The sequence below is a fragment of the Rhopilema esculentum genome, chromosome 12 (assembly GCF_057945365.1).
Source record: "Rhopilema esculentum isolate cy_ngs chromosome 12, ASM5794536v1, whole genome shotgun sequence".
Taxonomy (NCBI): domain Eukaryota; kingdom Metazoa; phylum Cnidaria; class Scyphozoa; order Rhizostomeae; family Rhizostomatidae; genus Rhopilema; species Rhopilema esculentum.
In genome coordinates, this window is record NC_142826.1 from 8,034,137 (window position 1) to 8,055,782 (window position 21,646).

Sequence of the window (21,646 nt, forward strand, 5' to 3'; positions counted from 1 at the left end):
TTCGAAGCACCAGCGGTCAGCAGGTAGTTACAGGGGCGTACCTACCAAGGGGTGTTGGGGGTAGAGGTGTTACACCCCCTACTTTTGGAAAGTTGGTCGGTAAATTTTACGGATGGTCGGTAAATATTATGGATTGTCGGTAGATGCGTATCTTGATAGCACGTGGAAGGATCTCATTTGCTCGTAAGTGACAAGATCATATTAATAAAACAGTTAAAATTCACAATATATAACTGTAGAATAAGTTATACATCGACTAGCGAGAGTTGGTCGGTAAATTCACCCGTTTACACCCCCCCCCCAAATCGTCAAGGTACGCCCCTGGGTAGTTAATAAGATTTTTGAAAAAAGAAAGTTGTGTACAAAGTAATAGATCAATGCGAATGCAATTGAATTCAATTAAGTCAGACCATAAAAGGAGGAAGGAAATTGTCTGAGTTAACGGATATCGGAGTTACCTGGATTACGTCTGTTGACTTCAATGAGGTAGGAAAATCCAACGAGAGTTGAAAACCAGTGCAACTTAGCGAAAGACAGAGTTATCCGGAGTAGGACTTTACAAGATTTAATCGTATATCTTTCCTGCGTTTCTAAATTTTTAGGCCTCGCAAAATATAAATTCGTATCAATTAAGTTAAACGGCAAATCAGTTTGATTGCTGAAAGGCGACGAAACGTGTACCTTGTTGAAAAGTGCCTAGGCCATGGTCTTCTTCGGATGCTTTCCTGATATTGACGCTCCATTCTGACATTTGATAATATTTAGAGTCTTCGTGCTTATTTCGTTTGTTTCTTCTTTAATTGGAAATATTGCCACAGGACCTTTTCACTTTTCCACAACCAGGACGATATCAAGTCAGGGCAATATCAACACTTGATTTCGCTTCAACTTCCTACAAGTCTGCATGTGAGATCTGTAGTAGATTCAAAATGTACAACCAAATGTAAGGAAGTCAAGCTTCGATGCGCGCATAACAGGTAGTGTCTCAAGGCAATTGCGAAGAGGAAAGTAACTTTTGTACAAATGCGTTTGGTTTTATTAAACAAAAGAAGTCGTTGGCACTTGGGAATTTAGATGCATGCAATTTTAAGGAAATCAAGATTAAATTCACAAGGAATATGGCTTGTTTTAAAGCGCGCATGTTGTACTCTTGCCCATGTTTCGAGCCTTTGCATCTACAAAATTTAGTGAATAGTAAAGAATTTAGCACTTCAACTAGAGTCCCTTACCATTTTTTTTCACATAGTAAAAACGTCGGGTATAAGCGGAAATTTACATAAAAATGCGGGTCGAAGGTAACATTCGAGGGAGAGTGTAGCGCACCTTTTTCCGTGTTATTTCAAAATGTTTATTTTGCATCGCCGTTCTTGTTTAAGTTTGGTCTTGTCTGTGATTGAGTTTGGTACCAATGTGCTAGAATTTCCCGAAAACGTTTAATCGATACCACGTGACATCTGGACATCATCGATGGCTTTCGTTGAAACATTGGAAGATGAATAAACGTATTTTTGGGACATTGTAAGCAACCTTCGTAAATAACTGCCATTTTAAATCTTATATGTACATCTAAGCCTTAAAAGTGAAACAATACTTTCAGTTTAAGCATATTAATAATGGTGGTATTTTAGCGAGACTGACACCTGGAACAGCAAGGACTGGCTATTTAAGTAACAACAACATGAAATAGCTTTTATTCGACTCATTCGACTTGCCTAAACAAACTGAATGCAAATACATGTCTCCGGGAATCCATCAAAAGAAGAACTTAAGAGAAATGACAACTGGATGCAATGCTGTTTGTATTTCATTTCATTTCTAATACAGACATCACAACATCGACTATTGATCTAGGCTTTTAATTAGATATTCTCATCTAACCATTTTTTGACAGAGTCCTCGTCACGAGTTAGCCAGTTCTTGTTGAGATGGATTGCTTCCAAGCTCTGCTGGATAGTTCTTTCCGCCGCTGGCGCGCTGTGAGTCTTGAAAAATTCCTGATGAAAAATAATTCAAAACTATTTAATCGATTGACACTAATGAACAAAGAAAATATCAAAAGACAGGGGGTTATCGGTTACTTGGTGAAAATGTGCTGCCTTCTAATTGAGAAATGTTTCTTTCAAAATTTGCAGGAATGTTCAATAATTTCATGCCCAGGGGCTAATCAAAGGGTTAAAAAAACTATTTATACAGTTTTACTGTGAGACATAAACAAGGAGGTTGGACCTTGACCCTCCTTTCTTTCTCCTTTCCTTCTCTTTAGTAAGATGCCTCTAATCAAGCAACAATTATCAGTTAACGGCAGGGACCGCGCACTAGTCGAAAAATGAAGGGGCTGAAATGGGTGTGCCCGAAAATTTTTTGAGGCCACGCCCTCTAGAACGCCGAAAAAAGCCACTTTTAGAAAAGACTTGCTTATTTCTACTGAATTTTTATAAACAGTGTGGTTCAAAGAAGATACCAGTAACTATAAAAATAGATAAAATTAGCTGGAGGGTAATAAAACACCAAGCTAACAAAGTTAGAAAAGACATCATATCATTAAACAAGATAAAACACCTAGAAAATGAACATAAAAGGTTTCCAGTCAAGAAGAACTGCATAGGAGTAAGCTATCCAAAGTTACGTTAGAGTATATCTGCAAAACATTTTCTAGCCTATTATTGCAAAAAAGTGAGGGGGGGGTGGGGGGCTATAGACCCTGCTAGCCCAATGGCTTTGCGGTGCCTGGTTAACGGAGTCCTGATTTGGATAAAAGCATAGTCAAAACAAAAACAGAGACTCTTGCACAATCAAAACGAAATTTATTAGTACGACACTGCTCATGTTCTGTAAAAGATAGAACTAACAATTTCAAAAGCAGACATCGTTACATGAAGGCAGATGGCTAAAGACAAAACGGCCCTTTTTATACACCTACAAACAATTCTACATATAAATTTAGAGTTAGCACACTCAGCTTGAGAGTCAACAAAGAGTGCCACTATATTGAAAAAATGTTTTTTTAACATCAATACTTCATATTTCATTTTATATTGATAATATTTAAAAGTACGTGCAGGTTCATTAATAAAAATAGAGCAATATCGTACAAGACAGATTATCAAACAACATCCATCTTGCAAAATTTTCCCGCGGCAATTAATTGACTTTCTTCACATTCAGATAAGCGATTTGAAAAAAGCATGTAACGAAATTGACGATTAAAGAGTCGAATAATGAATAAATCAGTTCCTTCCCTAAACGATCACGAACTAACAATATTTCTCAACAAATCTTTTTTCAAATCCTGAAAAAACATCCAAAGCTCCTCTCTCCTGCCCCCCATTGCAAGCCAATGATCTAAAAACATTAACATGCTTCTTTAACGTTAACTTGATTAGTTTATAATAAAGTTATATTATAATTAGTTTATAATAATTAACAAAGATACCTCGACATCCTTTGCCATGTCTTCTGATGCAAAATTTTCTGTCGTTGACTAAAATGATAAATTGGATCATAATATAAATAACATTGTTTGTTTATATAGAAAACTTGATATGTCTTAGAAGAGAATTAATTAATGGAGAACAGTAAGACTCTATAAAAGAAAAAATTATTGAATGGTTAACCTAAACCAACGAGTTAAATATTAGATAAATTCCTGCCTGATTCGTTCATAACTTACCCATGCAACGTGCCTTGACCATTTTCACTATATAAGGTACAATCCTTGCCAAAAGTCTTGGTACCCTAACGTCAGTTTCCAAGGACATATTAAGCCATTCCCCTTCCCCCCTTTGAACAATATGTTTGTTTACTAAAAAACGACGTAGGGGATGAGGAAGAACGCTTTTTTTCCACGACTTCTTCAAGAAAAATGAAGACAGAAAAAAAGACGAGTAAGAAGACGAATATGAAGACAAAGATAAAGAAGAGAACAATAAAAACGAAAATAAGGACAAAGAAGAAGCCGAATATGAAAACAAAGATGAAGAAGAAAAAGAAAGGAAAAGAAGAGAAAAATGAAGACAGAAATAAGGACGAGTAAGAAGACGAATATGAAGACAAAGATAAAGAAGAGAAAAAATGAAAAGAAGAGAAAATAAGGGCGAAAATAAGGACAAAGAAGAAGCCGAATATGAAAACAAAGATGAAGAAGAGAAAAAATGAAAAGAAGAGAAAAATGAAGACAGAAATAAGGACGAGTAAGAAGACGAATATGAAGACAAAGATAAAGAAGAGAAAAAATGAAAAGAAGAGTAAAATGAAGACAGAGATAAAGAAGGGAAAGAAAGGAAAAGAAGAGAAAAATGAAGACAGAGATGAGGACGAGTAAGAAGACGAATATGAAGACAAAGATAAAGAAGAGAAAAAATGAAAAGAAGAGAAAAATGAAGACAGAGATAAAGAAGAGAAAGAAAGGAAAAGAAGAGAAAAATGAAGACAGAGATGAGGACGAGTAAGAAGACGAATATGAAGACAAAGATAAAGAGGAGAAAAAAGGAAAAGAAGAGAAAATAAAGGCGAAAATAAGGACAAAGAAGAAGCCGAATATGAAAACAAAGATGAAGAAGAGAAAGAAAGGAAAAGAAGAGAAAATGAAAACAGAGATAAGGACGAGTAAGAAGACGAATATGAAGACAAAGATAAAGAAGAGAAAAAAGGAAAAGAAGAGAAAAATGAAGACAGAAATAAGGACAAGTAAGAAGACGAATATGAAGACAAAGATAAAGAAGAGAAAAAATGAAAAGAAGAGTAAAATGAAGACAGAGATAAAGAAGGGAAAGAAAGGAAAAGAAGAGAAAAATGAAGACAGAGATGAGGACGAGTAAGAAGACGAATATGAAGACAAAGATAAAGAAGAGAAAAAATGAAAAGAAGAGAAAATAAAGGCGAAAATAAGGACAAAGAAGAAGCCGAATATGAAAACAAAGATGAAGAAGAGAAAGAAAGGAAAAGAAGAGAAAATGAAAACAGAGATAAGGACGAGTAAGAAGACGAATATGAAGACAAAGATAAAGAAGAGAAAAAATGAAAAGAAGAGAAAATGAAGACAGAAATAAGGACGAGTAAGAAGACGAATATGAAGACAAAGATAAAGAAGAGAAAAAATGAAAAGAAGAGTAAAATGAAGACAGAGATAAAGAAGGGAAAAAAAGGAATAGAAGAGAAAAATGAAGACAGAGATGAGGACAAAGAAGAAGCCGAATATGAAAACAAAGATGAAGAAGAAAATGAAAAGGAAAAGAAGAGAAAAATGAAGACAGAAATAAGGACGAGTAAGAAGACGAATATGAAGACAAAGATAAAGAAGAGAAAGAAAGGAAAAGAAGAGAAAAATGAAGACAGAGATAAGGACGAGTAAGAAGACGAATATGAAGACAAAGATAAAGAAGAGAAAAAATGAAACGAAGAGAAAAATGAAGACAGAGATAAGGAAGAGAAAGAAAGGAAAAGAAGAGAAAAATGAAGACAGAGATGAGGACGAGTAAGAAGACGAATATGAAGACAAAGATAAAGAAGAGAAAAAATGAAAAGAAGAGAAAAATGAAGACAGAGATAAAGAAGAGAAAGAAAGGAAAAGAAGAGAAAAATGAAAACAGAGATAAGGACGAGTAAGAAGACGAATATGAAGACAAAGATAAAGAAGAGAAAAAATGAAAAGAAGAGAAAATAAAGGCGAAAATAAGGACAAAGAAGAAGCCGAATATGAAAACAAAGATGAAGAAGAGAAAAAATGAAAAGAAGAGAAAAATGAAGACAGAAATAAGGACGAGTAAGAAGACGAATATGAAGACAAAGATAAAGAAGAGAAAAAATGAAAAGAAGAGTAAAATGAAGACAGAGATAAAGAAGGGAAAGAAAGGAAAAGAAGAGAAAAATGAAGACAGAGATGAGGACGAGTAAGAAGACGAATATGAAGACAAAGATAAAGAAGAGAAAAAATGAAAAGAAGAGAAAAATGAAGACAGAGATAAAGAAGAGAAAGAAAGGAAAAGAAGAGAAAAATGAAGACAGAGATGAGGACGAGTAAGAAGACGAATATGAAGACAAAGATAAAGAGGAGAAAAAAGGAAAAGAAGAGAAAATAAAGGCGAAAATAAGGACAAAGAAGAAGCCGAATATGAAAACAAAGATGAAGAAGAGAAAGAAAGGAAAAGAAGAGAAAATGAAAACAGAGATAAGGACGAGTAAGAAGACGAATATGAAGACAAAGATAAAGAAGAGAAAAAAGGAAAAGAAGAGAAAAATGAAGACAGAAATAAGGACGAGTAAGAAGACAAATATGAAGACAAAGATAAAGAAGAGAAAAAATGAAAAGAAGAGTAAAATGAAGACAGAGATAAAGAAGGGAAAGAAAGGAAAAGAAGAGAAAAATGAAGACAGAGATGAGGACGAGTAAGAAGACGAATATGAAGACAAAGATAAAGAAGAGAAAAAATGAAAAGAAGAGAAAATAAAGGCGAAAATAAGGACAAAGAAGAAGCCGAATATGAAAACAAAGATGAAGAAGAGAAAGAAAGGAAAAGAAGAGAAAATGAAAACAGAGATAAGGACGAGTAAGAAGACGAATATGAAGACAAAGATAAAGAAGAGAAAAAATGAAAAGAAGAGAAAATGAAGACAGAAATAAGGACGAGTAAGAAGACGAATATGAAGACAAAGATAAAGAAGAGAAAAAATGAAAAGAAGAGTAAAATGAAGACAGAGATAAAGAAGGGAAAAAAAGGAAAAGAAGAGAAAAATGAAGACAGAGATGAGGACAAAGAAGAAGCCGAATATGAAAACAAAGATGAAGAAGAAAATGAAAAGGAAAAGAAGAGAAAAATGAAGACAGAAATAAGGACGAGTAAGAAGACGAATATGAAGACAAAGATAAAGAAGAGAAAGAAAGGAAAAGAAGAGAAAAATGAAGACAGAGATAAGGACGAGTAAGAAGACGAATATGAAGACAAAGATAAAGAAGAGAAAAAATGAAACGAAGAGAAAAATGAAGACAGAGATAAAGAAGAGAAAGAAAGGAAAAGAAGAGAAAAATGAAGACAGAGATGAGGACGAGTAAGAAGACGAATATGAAGACAAAGATAAAGAAGAGAAAAAATGAAAAGAAGAGAAAAATGAAGACAGAGATAAAGAAGAGAAAGAAAGGAAAAGAAGAGAAAAATGAAAACAGAGATAAGGACGAGTAAGAAGACGAATATGAAGACAAAGATAAAGAAGAGAAAAAATGAAAAGAAGAGAAAATAAAGGCGAAAATAAGGACAAAGTAGAAGCCGAATATGAAAACAAAGATGAGGAAGAGAAAGAAAGGCAAAAGAAGAGAAAAATGAAGACAGAAATAAGGACGAGTAAGAAGACGAATATGAAGACAAAGATAAAGAAGAGAAAAAATGAAAAGAAGAGAAAATAAAGGCGAAAATAAGGACAAAGAAGAAGCCGAATATGAAAACAAAGATGAAGAAGAGAAAAAATGAAAAGAAGAGAAAAATGAAGACAGAAATAAGGACGAGTAAGAAGACGAATATGAAGACAAAGATAAAGAAGAGAAAAAATGAAAAGAAGAGTAAAATGAAGACAGAGATAAAGAAGGGAAAGAAAGGAAAAGAAGAGAAAAATGAAGACAGAGATGAGGACGAGTAAGAAGACGAATATGAAGACAAAGATAAAGAAGAGAAAAAATGAAAAGAAGAGAAAATAAAGGCGAAAATAAGGACAAAGAAGAAGCCGAATATGAAAACAAAGATGAAGAAGAGAAAAAATGAAAAGAAGAGAAAAATGAAGACAGAAATAAGGACGAGTAAGAAGACGAATATGAAGACAAAGATAAAGAAGAGAAAAAATGAAAAGAAGAGTAAAATGAAGACAGAGATAAAGAAGGGAAAGAAAGGAAAAGAAGAGAAAAATGAAGACAGAGATGAGGACGAGTAAGAAGACGAATATGAAGACAAAGATAAAGAAGAGAAAAAATGAAAAGAAGAGAAAAATGAAGACAGAGATAAAGAAGAGAAAGAAAGGAAAAGAAGAGAAAAATGAAGACAGAGATGAGGACCAGTAAGAAGACGAATATGAAGACAAAGATAAAGAGGAGAAAAAAGGAAAAGAAGAGAAAATAAAGGCGAAAATAAGGACAAAGAAGAAGCCAAATATGAAAACAAAGATGAAGAAGAGAAAGTAAGGAAAAGAAGAGAAAATGAAAACAGAGATAAGGACGAGTAAGAAGACGAATATGAAGACAAAGATAAAGAAGAGAAAAAAGGAAAAGAAGAGAAAAATGAAGACAGAAATAAGGACGAGTAAGAAGACGAATATGAAGACAAAGATAAAGAAGAGAAAAAATGAAAAGAAGAGTAAAATGAAGACAGAGATAAAGAAGGGAAAGAAAGGAAAAGAAGAGAAAAATGAAGACAGAGATGAGGACGAGTAAGAAGACGAATATGAAGACAAAGATAAAGAAGAGAAAAAATGAAAAGAAGAGAAAAATGAAGACAGAGATAAAGAAGAGAAAGAAAGGAAAAGAAGAGAAAAATGAAGACAGAGATGAGGACGAGTAAGAAGACGAATATGAAGACAAAGATAAAGAAGAGAAAAAAGGAAAAGAAGAGAAAATAAAGGCGAAAATAAGGACAAAGAAGAAGCCGAATATGAAAACAAAGATGAAGAAGAGAAAGAAAGGCAAAAGAAGAGAAAAATGAAGACAGAAATAAGGACGAGTAAGAAGACGAATATGAAGACAAAGATAAAGAAGAGAAAAAATGAAAAGAAGAGTAAAATGAAGACAGAGATAAAGAAGGGAAAGAAAGGAAAAGAAGAGAAAAATGAAGACAGAGATGAGGACAAAGAAGAAGCCGAATATGAAAACAAAGATGAAGAAGAAAAAGAAAGGAAAAGAAGAGAAAAATGAAGACAGAGATAAGGACGAGTAAGAAGACGAATATGAAGACAAAGATAAAGAAGAGAAAGAAAGGAAAAGAAGAGAAAATAAAGGCGAAAATAAGGACAAAGTAGAAGCCGAATATGAAAACAAAGATGAAGAAGAGAAAGAAAGGCAAAAGAAGAGAAAAATGAAGACAGAAATAAGGACGAGTAAGAAGACGAATATGAAGACAAAGATAAAGAAGAGAAAAAATGAAAAGAAGAGAAAATAAAGGCGAAAATAAGGACAAAGAAGAAGCCGAATATGAAAACAAAGATGAAGAAGAGAAAAAATGAAAAGAAGAGAAAAATGAAGACAGAAATAAGGACGAGTAAGAAGACGAATATGAAGACAAAGATAAAGAAGAGAAAAAATGAAAAGAAGAGTAAAATGAAGACAGAGATAAAGAAGGGAAAGAAAGGAAAAGAAGAGAAAAATGAAGACAGAGATGAGGACGAGTAAGAAGACGAATATGAAGACAAAGATAAAGAAGAGAAAAAATGAAAAGAAGAGAAAAATGAAGACAGAGATAAAGAAGAGAAAGAAAGGAAAAGAAGAGAAAAATGAAGACAGAGATGAGGACGAGTAAGAAGACGAATATGAAGACAAAGATAAAGAGGAGAAAAAAGGAAAAGAAGAGAAAATAAAGGCGAAAATAAGGACAAAGAAGAAGCCGAATATGAAAACAAAGATGAAGAAGAGAAAGAAAGGAAAAGAAGAGAAAATGAAAACAGAGATAAGGACGAGTAAGAAGACGAATATGAAGACAAAGATAAAGAATAGAAAAAAGGAAAAGAAGAGAAAAATGAAGACAGAAATAAGGACGAGTAAGAAGACGAATATGAAGACAAAGATAAAGAAGAGAAAAAATGAAAAGAAGAGTAAAATGAAGACAGAGATAAAGAAGGGAAAGAAAGGAAAAGAAGAGAAAAATGAAGACAGAGATGAGGACGAGTAAGAAGACGAATATGAAGACAAAGATAAAGAAGAGAAAAAAGGAAAAGAAGAGAAAATAAAGGCGAAAATAAGGACAAAGAAGAAGCCGAATATGAAAACAAAGATGAAGAAGAGAAAAATGAAAAGAAGAGAAAAATGAAAACAAAAATAAGGATAAGAAAGAAGAGGAATATGAAGACAAAGATGAAGATGAGAAAAAAGAAAGATGAAGAAGATCAAATAAGGAAAAGATGAGAAAAACAAAGACGAAAATAAGGACAAGTACGAAGATGAAGAAGAAGACAAAGATGAAGAGAAGAACAATGGGAAAAATAAAGACAGAAAAAAGGATGAGTAAGAGGATGAAGATGAAGACAAGATGAGGTTAAGAAAAAAAGAAAGAAGAAGAAGAAGAAGAAGAAGAAGAAGATGAAGAAGGAGCGCCTGCAAATTACAAAAATTCCAAATCCAGTTGAAGGACTGTCTCTAACTTCTGAATGTTTGTTCCCTATTCTCTCCAAGCAATCATTTTGATTCAGCAACAATGCTACAAAACCCTCTTAAACTGCCATTCAGTAAAAAGATATCCAATTTTCAATTACCGCTTAAGCCTTTGAACAATTTTTTCAATTTTCAAGTTCGAATTCAACATTTCTATCCCCAATTGGAACAATGTCGATTAACCACCAAAAGGACGTTAAAAAGGATGGGTTTTAATGGAACTTGTATAAAGTTTACCTGTAACTATAAACATTTTTCTGGGAAAAAGAAGCGGAAGTCACAGTATTCGAGAAAAGAAATGAAACTATAACAAGACGGACTGGAGCTATTGGATTTTCCAAGAAGTCTAGGTGGGCATGGTACCTTGATGAGACGGCCAAGCAGAAATCCTCCTTGATATCTCTTGTGAAGCTCCTCCCAATTGTCCTTAACGAACTGCCACGTCTGCCAACGCCCTTGGACACTAAGAGTGAAATCAAAGCAATAGGTTTCTTAAGACGATAACATCTGAATATTAATTGGGAAATCAGAAAGGGAGGGCTCTTTTTTACTACTTATATGCAGTGAGACATCATTTGTGTTTTGCCATGTTGAACACAACTAAATGGTCAGGTGATTGGAGGGATGCACTGAGAGAAATGTCTACAATGTATGCTTACAAATTATTGACAGTCATCTTAAGAAAGGAACATATGGTTATGTGTTTAACATGTTGAAGCGGAAAATATCATTTGCATAATCGATGATGGTATTTATGATCCAGTGCTTAATGCCATACAAACAAGGCTCATTCGCACGATCCAGTGCTTAATGCCATAAAAACAATGCCATATAAAGGTCGTTCGTTTCACCCCCGCGATTCGCACGTAATACGACCATCCGGCAGCTATACATAATTATATTACTAGTATGATAATGGCATTTATTAAAATAAAATAGCAATCATTTACATATAGCGAATGATATGATAGTATTTCAATATAACGATATTGACGCCACAAATTATTTGGGAACAAATCCCTTTTCAAAAAGATAAAAAAATTCAGTGATTTTTGGCACCAGATAACCAATCGATTATGATGAACGAGCTTGTCAAGGCATTCGCCACAATATATGTTCACATAAGAAAAAAAATAGCACGGCTTTTGCAATGTACGAAGAATGTGGAGGAATGGTACTTCGATATTATGAATTGGCGATGTGGACAAAACTGATGATGATGATGATGATGATGATGATGATGATGATTGATGATGATTGATGATGATTGATGATTATGATGATGATTGATGATTATGATGATGATTGATGATGATGATTATGATGACGACGATGACAATGATGACGACAACGAAGATTCCAAATGTATTAAAAGTCTGAACTTTTCTAGATGCGCTTCCAGTCTGTTTGCCAGTCAACTAAGAACCTTTATTCTCTATGACATTGCGATTCACAGACTTAAAATACCTAAAAAACGGTGGCACGAGCTATGACTCGCCAAGATTACAGAACTCATTTATTGGGGCTCTGTGAGTGGAACCTAACTGGGAATCTGTTTTTTTATTTGACGAAGGACATTTTTCGCTTGATAACATAACACGAATAATTATTCCTTTTCGGTTGCTTTATCAAAATGCGTTTCGCAGATTTACACTTTCTTGATAAACAGCGGGGAATGCTACTATGACGCAGTAAGTTCACCAAACTCTGATCTTTGAATTCCACTATCAACCTTTGCAAGAAGGAGAAATCGATGCGTGCCTAACGATCCCTAACGACCCGCGCTGACAAAACGGTTCCAGCATAATGATCTCGCGGCAGTGCAATTACTTGATTACGAAGGGGAATCTTTCGTACTTAATTGTGAGCAGCCAAACTTTTAATTTCGTTAACTTCCTAGTTGCGAGTGCAAAGATTTCTTCAACTCGGCAATTCAACTATTTGATGAAGAAATGTAATCATAGACCCCAAGATTATTAATTGATTATTCTCGTAACTGTTGGTCTGACCTCACACGTTCCAAATTCCTATTCTTTTACGTTGTTCCTGCACCAAACTATCTTATCCAACATATTGACTTATTCTTTATATAAAAATATAGGGTCTGAAAAATTTCGAATGAATTTTGGATCAACCCCAGAGAAAATTGAAAAGTCCCTGCAAGCATTTTGCGACAATTTCGCAAAGCCTGGAAATCTTCGAATAACTTTCACCGACTTTGCAAAACTTTTCAAACACTTACAATATATTTTCCACGACTCATGCATGAAAGTTAATTCTTGCAGAAACTCGTGAAATCGCATATTCCCGCACTTTCTTTTGTATCCTACATAGCAAATTGCAAATTATACGTCTAATTACGTTGACGCTTGACAGGATGAAAGCACCATTCTCGATTACGAGAAGTTTCTGATCTATTCTGGCTACCGTTCAACATGCACGTGCAGAACCAATTTTAACTGCACAACGTCATGAGCAAAACTAAAGGTGATTGGTCGAATCTAGGAGGATGACCACAAAGGGGATCTCAGGCTAGCAGCCGAACCCAATTTAATAGCACGATTATAGACCTAAGTGTCGATTAGCGAACCTCAATTGCCCACTTAATCGGGAAACTCACGATTCTCGATTGTTCGTTTGAGAAAATTGGGAAAATCCTTTGATTTTGGCATTCTATGCCTGCATTGTTTCGATTGTCTCCCGCCTTTGAATTCGGCTTCTATGTTTCCATTGTTGAACTCATCAAAATGCCGATCCATTGTTACACAATTGGCAACAATTCTACATATATATATATATATATATATATATATATATATCTATATATATGGATGCCCATCGAGCTGAGCAAAATCCCCCCTTCATGTACTCATTCTTCGTACATAATGATGCAAAATATCGAAAAGAAAGACAAACTTTATATTGCTGTGGCAAGACTTTTTACCTGTCAGTGCAGCCGGCGATTGCAAATACTGTGTCCTGCGACCTTACATCATCCTAGGAAAAATTGGTTCGCAGAGTTTTATTTAACGCCAGACATATTTGATTGTAACTCAATCTGGAGTTTCCCTTGCCTTGCAGTGTGCTGTGTTTCCCTTGTAATTGCAATAATGAATTGAAGTAGTACTGTTACTTGAACAACTTTGATTTCATGTCTCAAGCAAGTTAAGATCTCACTTACCTTACATGAAACATGATGATTATGATAAAATAAGGTGATGCTAATAATTGATGGTGATGACATTTAAAAAATTTGCCAAATATATCTGCAGTGTGTTAAAAACAAATGGAAATATTCTTACCGACATAGCAAAAGACAATGCCCGCTCAATCATAATTTTATCCTCAGATCCTCCCATACACCTCATCAAACGGACTTTTTCCTCCTGGTGATCCGTTTTTCTGTACAGTTCAATCATCGCAACCAGATCTCCGACATTTCCGTTGGCAATGACAGTCCCATAAACAGCTCCTCTAAGGTCAGCCGGTATTTCATTTGTTCCTGCGCAGTGTTCTTCGAATCTCTTTCTGCATTCGTTCACGGTTGGCTCATGCCCATTGCGTCCAAGCATTCCAATTACCATGCTACGCAGCAATGCAGTGAGATGACCTGAAACAATTACCAGGTATATATAAAAAGAGCTTCAAGGTTTAAATGAGAGGCAAGAGTTATCAATCTCCAGAAAGAATACAAGACTGGCCCCGCGGAGCGTTCAGATGAGTGGGGGTCTAAAAAAGGTGGGGGGGGGGGGTTAAAACTGAGTTAAAAAAGGCTTTACTGGTAAAAAAGGCATTACATAATATTTGGCATTTTTCAAAAAGTTCCCCAGCCCCCCTGCTCCACGGTGCATGCAAAATATTTAATATTGTTTAAGATTTCGTTAAAAATGTTTTCCGTAAGGCATGTTTTCGCACTACGCACTTCACAAACCTAAATGACACGGAAGATATCAAATTCACTAGGTGAGAAGTTTTGAGCATGTAAGCGATTCTATAAAGCATCAAAATAACGACAATATATCAAAAAGAGTACCTATGATGCAATGCCAGTTAGAGACAGCTGTGGAATCACAAAATTCAGCTTATCGAACAATAGCGTCACATTGATCGTCAAAATATTAAATGTAGAAACTGGAAATCAAGTAAAATGATCGATGTCTTTGAAATTTTTTCAAAAAGACGTTTGGAAATAAATGTATGACCCTCTTGTAAAATCTGGCCATTATGAGTCCCATTAACGTAAGTTTCTTTAAAAAAATTTAGCAAGGAAACAGACACGGTACATTAAACAAATGACTACCTTCCCCAGGCTGCTTTTCCCAACCAACAGTTCCATTAATAGGAGTGAGTAGCTTGAGGCAGAAATTCTGGAAGTTTTTGATAGCAGGAGTGTACTGAAATAGAATTCTCAGTTTGCCCAAGTTTGAAATGACGTCATTCCAGACGGTATAGTTCGTCTCAGAGGCGAATCCTGAAACCACGTGAAGGTAATCGACCGTGCTCTTCAATCCAGCTTGTGTCTTGAAATACAAGTAAAGAAGTTAAAGTAAATGACTGGAAAATAGATCCAGAGCATACACTAAGGAAAATGGTGCGGTAGGGTCATGGAGTAAGATAACAAGAACGTTCTTTCAAGTTTCGAATTATATTTCATTTCAAATTGACAGATGTACGTGCAGCATGTTATTTATAGCCACCGTATCGTGAGCTCTTTCAGCTTCAATTAAAAAAAAACAAACAGAACTTTTAGAAATACGGTTGAAACCTTACAAAAAATTAGAAATAAAAACAAAATAACTCACCAATGCAAACAAGTCATTTTGAATTCCAAGTCGATCAATAGGCCGCAATGACTGGTCTTTGATGGCAGGTATGAGGGCATCCAGCATTTCAGTTGCATAATTCACCCTGTAAAAACAAACTTGGCCAGGATTGAGTTTCACCCAAGAATCTTCTGGTACGTTATTGACAAAGATGACCATCTCTTTGTCAGTAAGCAATGTCTTAACCGCCGCTTTTGCTGGGTTGTCACTGGTGCAAACTGTGATAGGCACCAGCCATTTGTACTTTTCGTCATCTAGTAAAAACACACGCCGTTTCAGGGGTTTGGTAGCTACAAAAGTCATATTTGGCTATCTATAGCTGTTTATTTGGCTATCTATATCTCATTCCATTAATTAGACGGACATGTTAACGGCATACTAGACCCCTGGAGGCAAATAGTAACGCATCGTCTAGCAAAAAATATATCGTCTATATATGACGTATCGTCTTGTAAGGATGCATCAGATGGAACTAGTACTACTAATAAAAATGTACTTGTCTGTTACTGAAAAAGTCAATAGATAGGTGAGGACACTTTTCTCATCAAGCTACATTACTCTATTCCCTCAAATAAACACAACGACATCTATTAGACTTAGCAAACATAACGATTACTGAACAAAACGACGATTAACAACTATCAACAATTACGAAAGCAATAATTACATTTTCAGTACCAATCTACATTAAACATAGCCTTTCACGTGTCCCAGGTACGATGAATTGACGTTACATAGGCTCTGGACGTACCTTCTGAAACTGAGCCATCTGCTGTGAACTTCTTTTGGCTAACTTGTAAAATACATAGATTTTCATTCTGGAGAAAAAGAGCATTCTTATTGATTGGAAAGCTCTTGATAAAAAATTAGCCAAAGACAAGTAGACTTGAATTGTGCTCGTCAAAAACTGCTAACAAAAGGTAACAACAAAAGTTAATAAAAAAACTGTGCATATTTAGAAACATTTAAAACAATGAAAAAATAGCAGGTTTACTTTTTGGGGACTTTTCAAAATTTGTAACTGTTATTGGAAACCAAAGATAATGGGAACCTTGACAGATACATAATTTGAATGTAAATCCTATTCATGATATGATCTCTGACTTCTGTTGCGGGAGAGAAGCTGATACCAATTCAGTTAATCGAAGGGTTACAATAAACCAATTCGACTTACGGCCTCATTTTGAAAAATTCTTCAAATTCTTTTGTATAAAATTTTTGACCTCAGATTCGAATTGAAAACAATGATTTTAATCTACTTGGAAGATTTCATTATGGTATTGCTCACGATATTGATTTTATGACGACATAAAGAGAAAAATTTTATAAGAAATTTGACCGTGATTGGCGACTAGGGGGGCAAAGTTTCCCCCCGAAACGATTTTTGCGGTCGTTTCTCCGTAAAATCTAAAATACAAGCTCAAACAATATGAAAAATTGTATCCGCCCTAAAATCATGGCGATAAAGCCAGATCTGAGCTTAAAAAGGTAGTATAATTAAGTTTGGATAAATTTTCAAAACGAGGTCGTAAGTCGAATTGGTGAATTAATTCATCTAAGACAAGTCAAAATTTCAAAAGAAAGTTATAATAGAAAGTTTCAACACACATAAAACGCTCATTTAAAAATTGGCTCTTCAATTATAATTTTGACAAAGTCCTTTTCTGATGTAACTATCTAATCTTTTTATATATACTAAATTAAAAAACCAACACTGACGAAATAACTGAAACACTTCATATAAACTACTCTTCTACAGTACAAGGACGGTACCTAGAGCGACAATGACTATGGTTCATCACATAGAGTTGGTACTGAAATACAATTAAGTACATACATTAATAACGTTTAACATATTGGACCTTTGTAGCTAGCTGAACAAACTAGCAACTTAGCTTAATGACAAATTCGCTTGTCTACCAGCATTTTGTCATAATAACCCTGTAAGCATTACAAACTTGGTACTCCTTGTATTTCATTGTTTTCAATCAATAATTTTACACGGAAATACCTTTAAGCGCAGAAAATTAACAATTTGATAACCTATCAAAAATTGTATTTAACAGTAGATAATATACATAAAGCAAAAAGAACATTTGAGTCGAAGCTACATAAGCAAACAAAATGTTTGTCTAAAGGAAATGTAGGTTCCTTAAGCTAGTTGCACTTATAATTAAGTCGAATATCACCTAATCCAATGATGCATTGCTGGTGCTGACCAACTCAACTTTCGTGAAAATTACTGCACTGATAATTGCTACCTTTCGTATACTGACACATCTACTAAAACATAGCCCGTGTTTCACACTTGAAACACAGACTACACGTACAATCGCTATACTCCCTGAAGGCTCGTGGTACCTGATTAGAAAAACATCATAATTAGGGTCGAAGTGAAGATTACTTACCTTTTGCATCGAAACTGTTAGGACGGGGAATCCCATTTGTTTCGTCCATGTATTCATGACATCACCAACAGGTTTCTTACTAGCATGAGCAAGACTTTCCCATAAGTCGTCTGCATGAGAATTTCAAAGTTATGGAAGCGATTTTCAAACAACCCAGATTCATATCGGGGAATTAGCTGAAATTTCATATCATAATTACAGATACAAGTGAGGTAATAAAAAATTTGCATAATTCAGGTTTATTACAATCCTCTTACATACTGAAGGGTGGTATGACTCTTGCCTCGGCACAAAGCTTCTCTGCTGAAGTCAAAATATTATGTTTTGCAGGGCCTAAAGAGGCTCTGTGCTGCATTAAAGCTATAAATTAGTCAAATTAGGGCCAGCATGTTTTTTATTTCTTCAGAGCCACCAACTTTTCTCGGTAGACATGTCACTTCCTCTTGTGGACCACCTTGAACTGACATTTGGGGTTTCACTAATGAATCTCAATTATTGATTGAGTTATTTGAGAATTTACTTTGCTTCTCATACTCTAGATCAAAGCAGTATTATGCAATACAAGATTGGGATGAGACGGAGAGAAAATGATTATAGGAAGTTACTAGGTAAAAGAAACAATATAAAAGAACCAATTAAGAGACACCAAAACAACAAGACAAAAAAGTGATCCATCTTTTTATCTTGATTGTTTGCTAGTCATAGCTATCATTTCCATAGGCCACTATCACATTTCACTTCTAACAAAACTGGGCTAATATCATTCTAAGATGAAATTTCTTTTACGATACATATGTAACTGAGCATACAAGCTGCAAGCCATAAGCAAAAAAGGATTTTTTTAATTTTCGTTAAAAAGTTAAAGCCTTCTCTTGATAAAAACTATAGATCAATTAAAGAAACAATATACATATGGATGAATTAACAATAACAAAATCCTATAAGAGTTAAATTGAGAAAAGAGACCTACCAGTAAGGGCATTCTTGTTTTGGTATTTTGTGAGATAGTTATGAAGACCAGTCTTGAAATCCTAAGGTTAAAAATTGGTGATATGCAGTCAGTTTAAGAAAAGTGCTGGTAGCAATTTAAGACGAATTTGCACAATTTGAAAGAATAATGAGGATAACAACTCTCTATTTCAGAGTGTTCCACGCCATACAGTAAGATCTTATCACGAGTTGACTGCACACCCTCCTTCCTATAATTCGCAAAACAGTAAATGCATTTCTAGGCGAATAGCGTCGATTAAATTACAAAGATTTACTTGATATTTGGTACAATAACATTGTACTTTCACGTCATCTAAAAAGCTTAGTTGGAAAACTTTCATTTTTACCAAGGCAAAACATTTCAAATTGATTTTAACGATACTGAGCACCCATCTCCTTAAACAAAGATTTGAGAGAGGATAATGATTTGAATGGCCCATAGAAAGGGGGGTATTTACTCTTATTAAATGCTCTAACCTCATCTCCAATATACTCGTGCAACATACGAATTACAGAAGCTCCTTTGCTGTATGATATGGCATCGAATATTTCGTCTACTTCAGAAGGATGGCCAACTTCTACCTAAATGCAAATACAAAGATCTAATGAATGCCCAAAAAGTTGACTGTAAAATCTGAAGACCATGTGCAGCAGTTTTTCAAAGAGCTTTCTATTTAACCCCCTCTAACAGCTGGTTTAAACCCACATAGTTTCTGAATGGACCACCTGAGAGCAGAGACAGCAAAAAATTTCAACGACCTTGCAAAAAAATTAGCATACATATGTGTAGACTGGGAGTACACGATTATAAAGTAGCATGGATGGGTATTCAGCTTTATTTTGCCATTAAGTTACTGAGAATTTTGTTGCCAGTGAAAGTATAGCTGCTAAGTTAAATTTCCGTCGGCAAAGTCACAGAAAACGATTAAGTAAAAGTATGCAGCACCGCCTTAAAATTATAATAAAAACTTGTAGTGACATTGATTTATTGAAATATCTATTTGTTATTTATAAGTTAAATGAAATGTAAAAACGTAAAACCCATCTATTAATGACCAGCCAAACGAAAGGAAATGGTAAAAAGGAGAAAAAGCAAGACACTGGGGGTTGTAAAAACGTGAAGATTCGCTGTTAGAAATCTCGTCAAAGAAAACAATATGATCTCTGTGATATCATGAGAATTTGTAGTCTATCGTTGTTTGGAGATAGAGAAGACGTTCAGCGATAAAATGTTCTTGTTGGTGCCATTTTCTAGTTGTCTGATCCTTTCTGTGATAGGGAATCGATAACGTTGAATTGGTAAGTAGAGTAGGGTCGCAATGCACAAAGTATTTTCATCGTCTCAAGCCAGATTACTTAGGGATTACCGGGCATCAAGAGGGGGGATGTGCGTGGTATTTATTTCGGAAAGGGGGAAAAAGACGGAGAGAATGAGCCTGCGAAACGCACATTTTCACAAGACATCTCCAGTGAATGACCCTTTTGATGATTTGCTTTCATTTTCAATTAAACTTTGCTACCATAAGGAACAAAAAAGGAAAAAAAGGAAGTAAGATAGTTACCTCGATCGGATGACTGAAAAGACAAAACAATAAAATCAAATAGTATGGTATTAAATGAAAACACAGTAGAGAAGCATGACCATTGCAGATTACAAAGGAATGTGTACTAAGAAAATTTCAAATTTCAAAAGATTTAGCACATCACATGTATCTAAAACACTATAAATTTATGGAATAAAGCTTTGCCCGCAAAATTAGATTTCTTTTAAGTAGAATAATGCTCCTAGGCTACCTCATAACCGGCTCTATTTATCATTTTTTCAACCAGCTAGCTTTCTACGTTAGGGTCGCCGTGATTAGCCCATCCCGACTTCCTTTCGGTGCCATGTTATAGCAAGTCTCAATCCCCCCCCCCCCCCACCCTCTTCATTGCTATCCATACTTTCGACTCACTTCTGTTGGCATTACTTTAACCACATTCAAAAACAGAAATCCGCCAATCTGATGGTTCAAAACGAATAGAAGGTTGGCATATTGGTAGATAGCTAGACAGAATAACGGTATATAGGATACCTGTTCTTTAGGGCATCAAGTGACAGCGCCCGAACAAAATCATTTGTGACAAACTGAGTCCAAATATCGTAGTCTGGGAAGCAATGGTCAACGCAGAGGTACTCTATCCAAGATGCGAAGCCTTCATTCAGCCATAAATGTGTCCACCATTCCTAGATATGTTTGATAGCAACTTGAACGTAACAGTCCCGCAGAAAGACTATGGAATTAGCGAGGCCTATATTTGTCAGTGCGACTATCTTTCAATCTAAAAACTTCACAGGGTACACTAAACTGAATACAAAAATTAGCCAGAAATACATATATCAGCCCAAGGCAAGCAAAAAAGCAATATGCAAATCTCAATTTCGCATCTTTTTCCAACAGAGACAGTAAGTTCATGACAAATATCATTCTATAAAAAATCATGAACAAAAATTTGATATTGGCAAATTCAAACACTTCACTAAAAAGAAGCTGCAATAAACGAAAATTTGGATAGGTTCACCATTCTTTAAAACCATGCCAATGACAACTAATTTCCTGACTTGAAATATTCAAAATACTTATCTGTAACAAAAATTCCATCTTACCATGGTAACCTAAAAGAAAACAATGAAAATAAAGAACGTAAGAGAAAAAATAATATGAACAGCTTTAAATCTAAAATAAATGAATGCACTTCAAACACCATTTCAATTTGATTGAAAAGTTGGGGCAATGAGAATTCAAATTAAAATCTATTCCAGATTGCGTTGTCTATTCTGACTTAACAGTGCTCGATGTGCAAAAGCATAAAGCAATAGATATAATAGAAGATAAGCTAGAAATGAGACATGTTCTCTGTTACTCCGAGTTTCGTGCTTGAGCAATCATCAGACAGACTATAATCTGTAATCTGTCATTAAAAATAAAAAAACTATATACGCATTTGTACCATAATTGTAACAGTATACAACATTGCTGTCTTGAAGCTAACTTTTCTATGTGTTTCGAAAATAAATGGAAGGGGGCTTGAACTTATCATTCCTATTG

General features: G+C 34.8%; 2 protein-coding genes across 4 annotated transcripts in view; both read right to left on the reverse strand.

Moving 5' to 3' along the window:
- LOC135681465 (transient receptor potential cation channel subfamily M member 7) overlaps positions 1 to 814 on the reverse strand; it is a 68,897-nt gene extending 68,083 nt beyond the window's left edge. For all 3 annotated transcript variants that reach the window (XM_065195960.2, XM_065195959.2, XM_089111912.1), the window contains exon 1: positions 682 to 814. The gene's annotated coding sequence lies outside the window, so the exon portion shown is untranslated. The remainder of the gene's footprint in view (positions 1 to 681) is intronic.
- Positions 815 to 1,786: 972 nt separating this feature from the next.
- Positions 1,787 to 21,646, reverse strand: part of LOC135681481 (puromycin-sensitive aminopeptidase-like) — a 29,928-nt gene continuing 10,068 nt past the window's right edge. The window contains 13 exon segments of the mRNA XM_065195983.2: positions 1,787 to 1,994; positions 3,434 to 3,481; positions 10,700 to 10,799; positions 13,281 to 13,333; positions 13,639 to 13,946; positions 14,637 to 14,856; positions 15,139 to 15,413; positions 15,911 to 15,977; positions 17,568 to 17,677; positions 18,538 to 18,598; positions 19,035 to 19,139; positions 20,120 to 20,132; positions 20,633 to 20,784. Coding sequence (XP_065052055.1) covers positions 1,860 to 1,994; positions 3,434 to 3,481; positions 10,700 to 10,799; positions 13,281 to 13,333; positions 13,639 to 13,946; positions 14,637 to 14,856; positions 15,139 to 15,413; positions 15,911 to 15,977; positions 17,568 to 17,677; positions 18,538 to 18,598; positions 19,035 to 19,139; positions 20,120 to 20,132; positions 20,633 to 20,784 — 1,647 coding nt within the window. The 3' untranslated portion in view covers positions 1,787 to 1,859.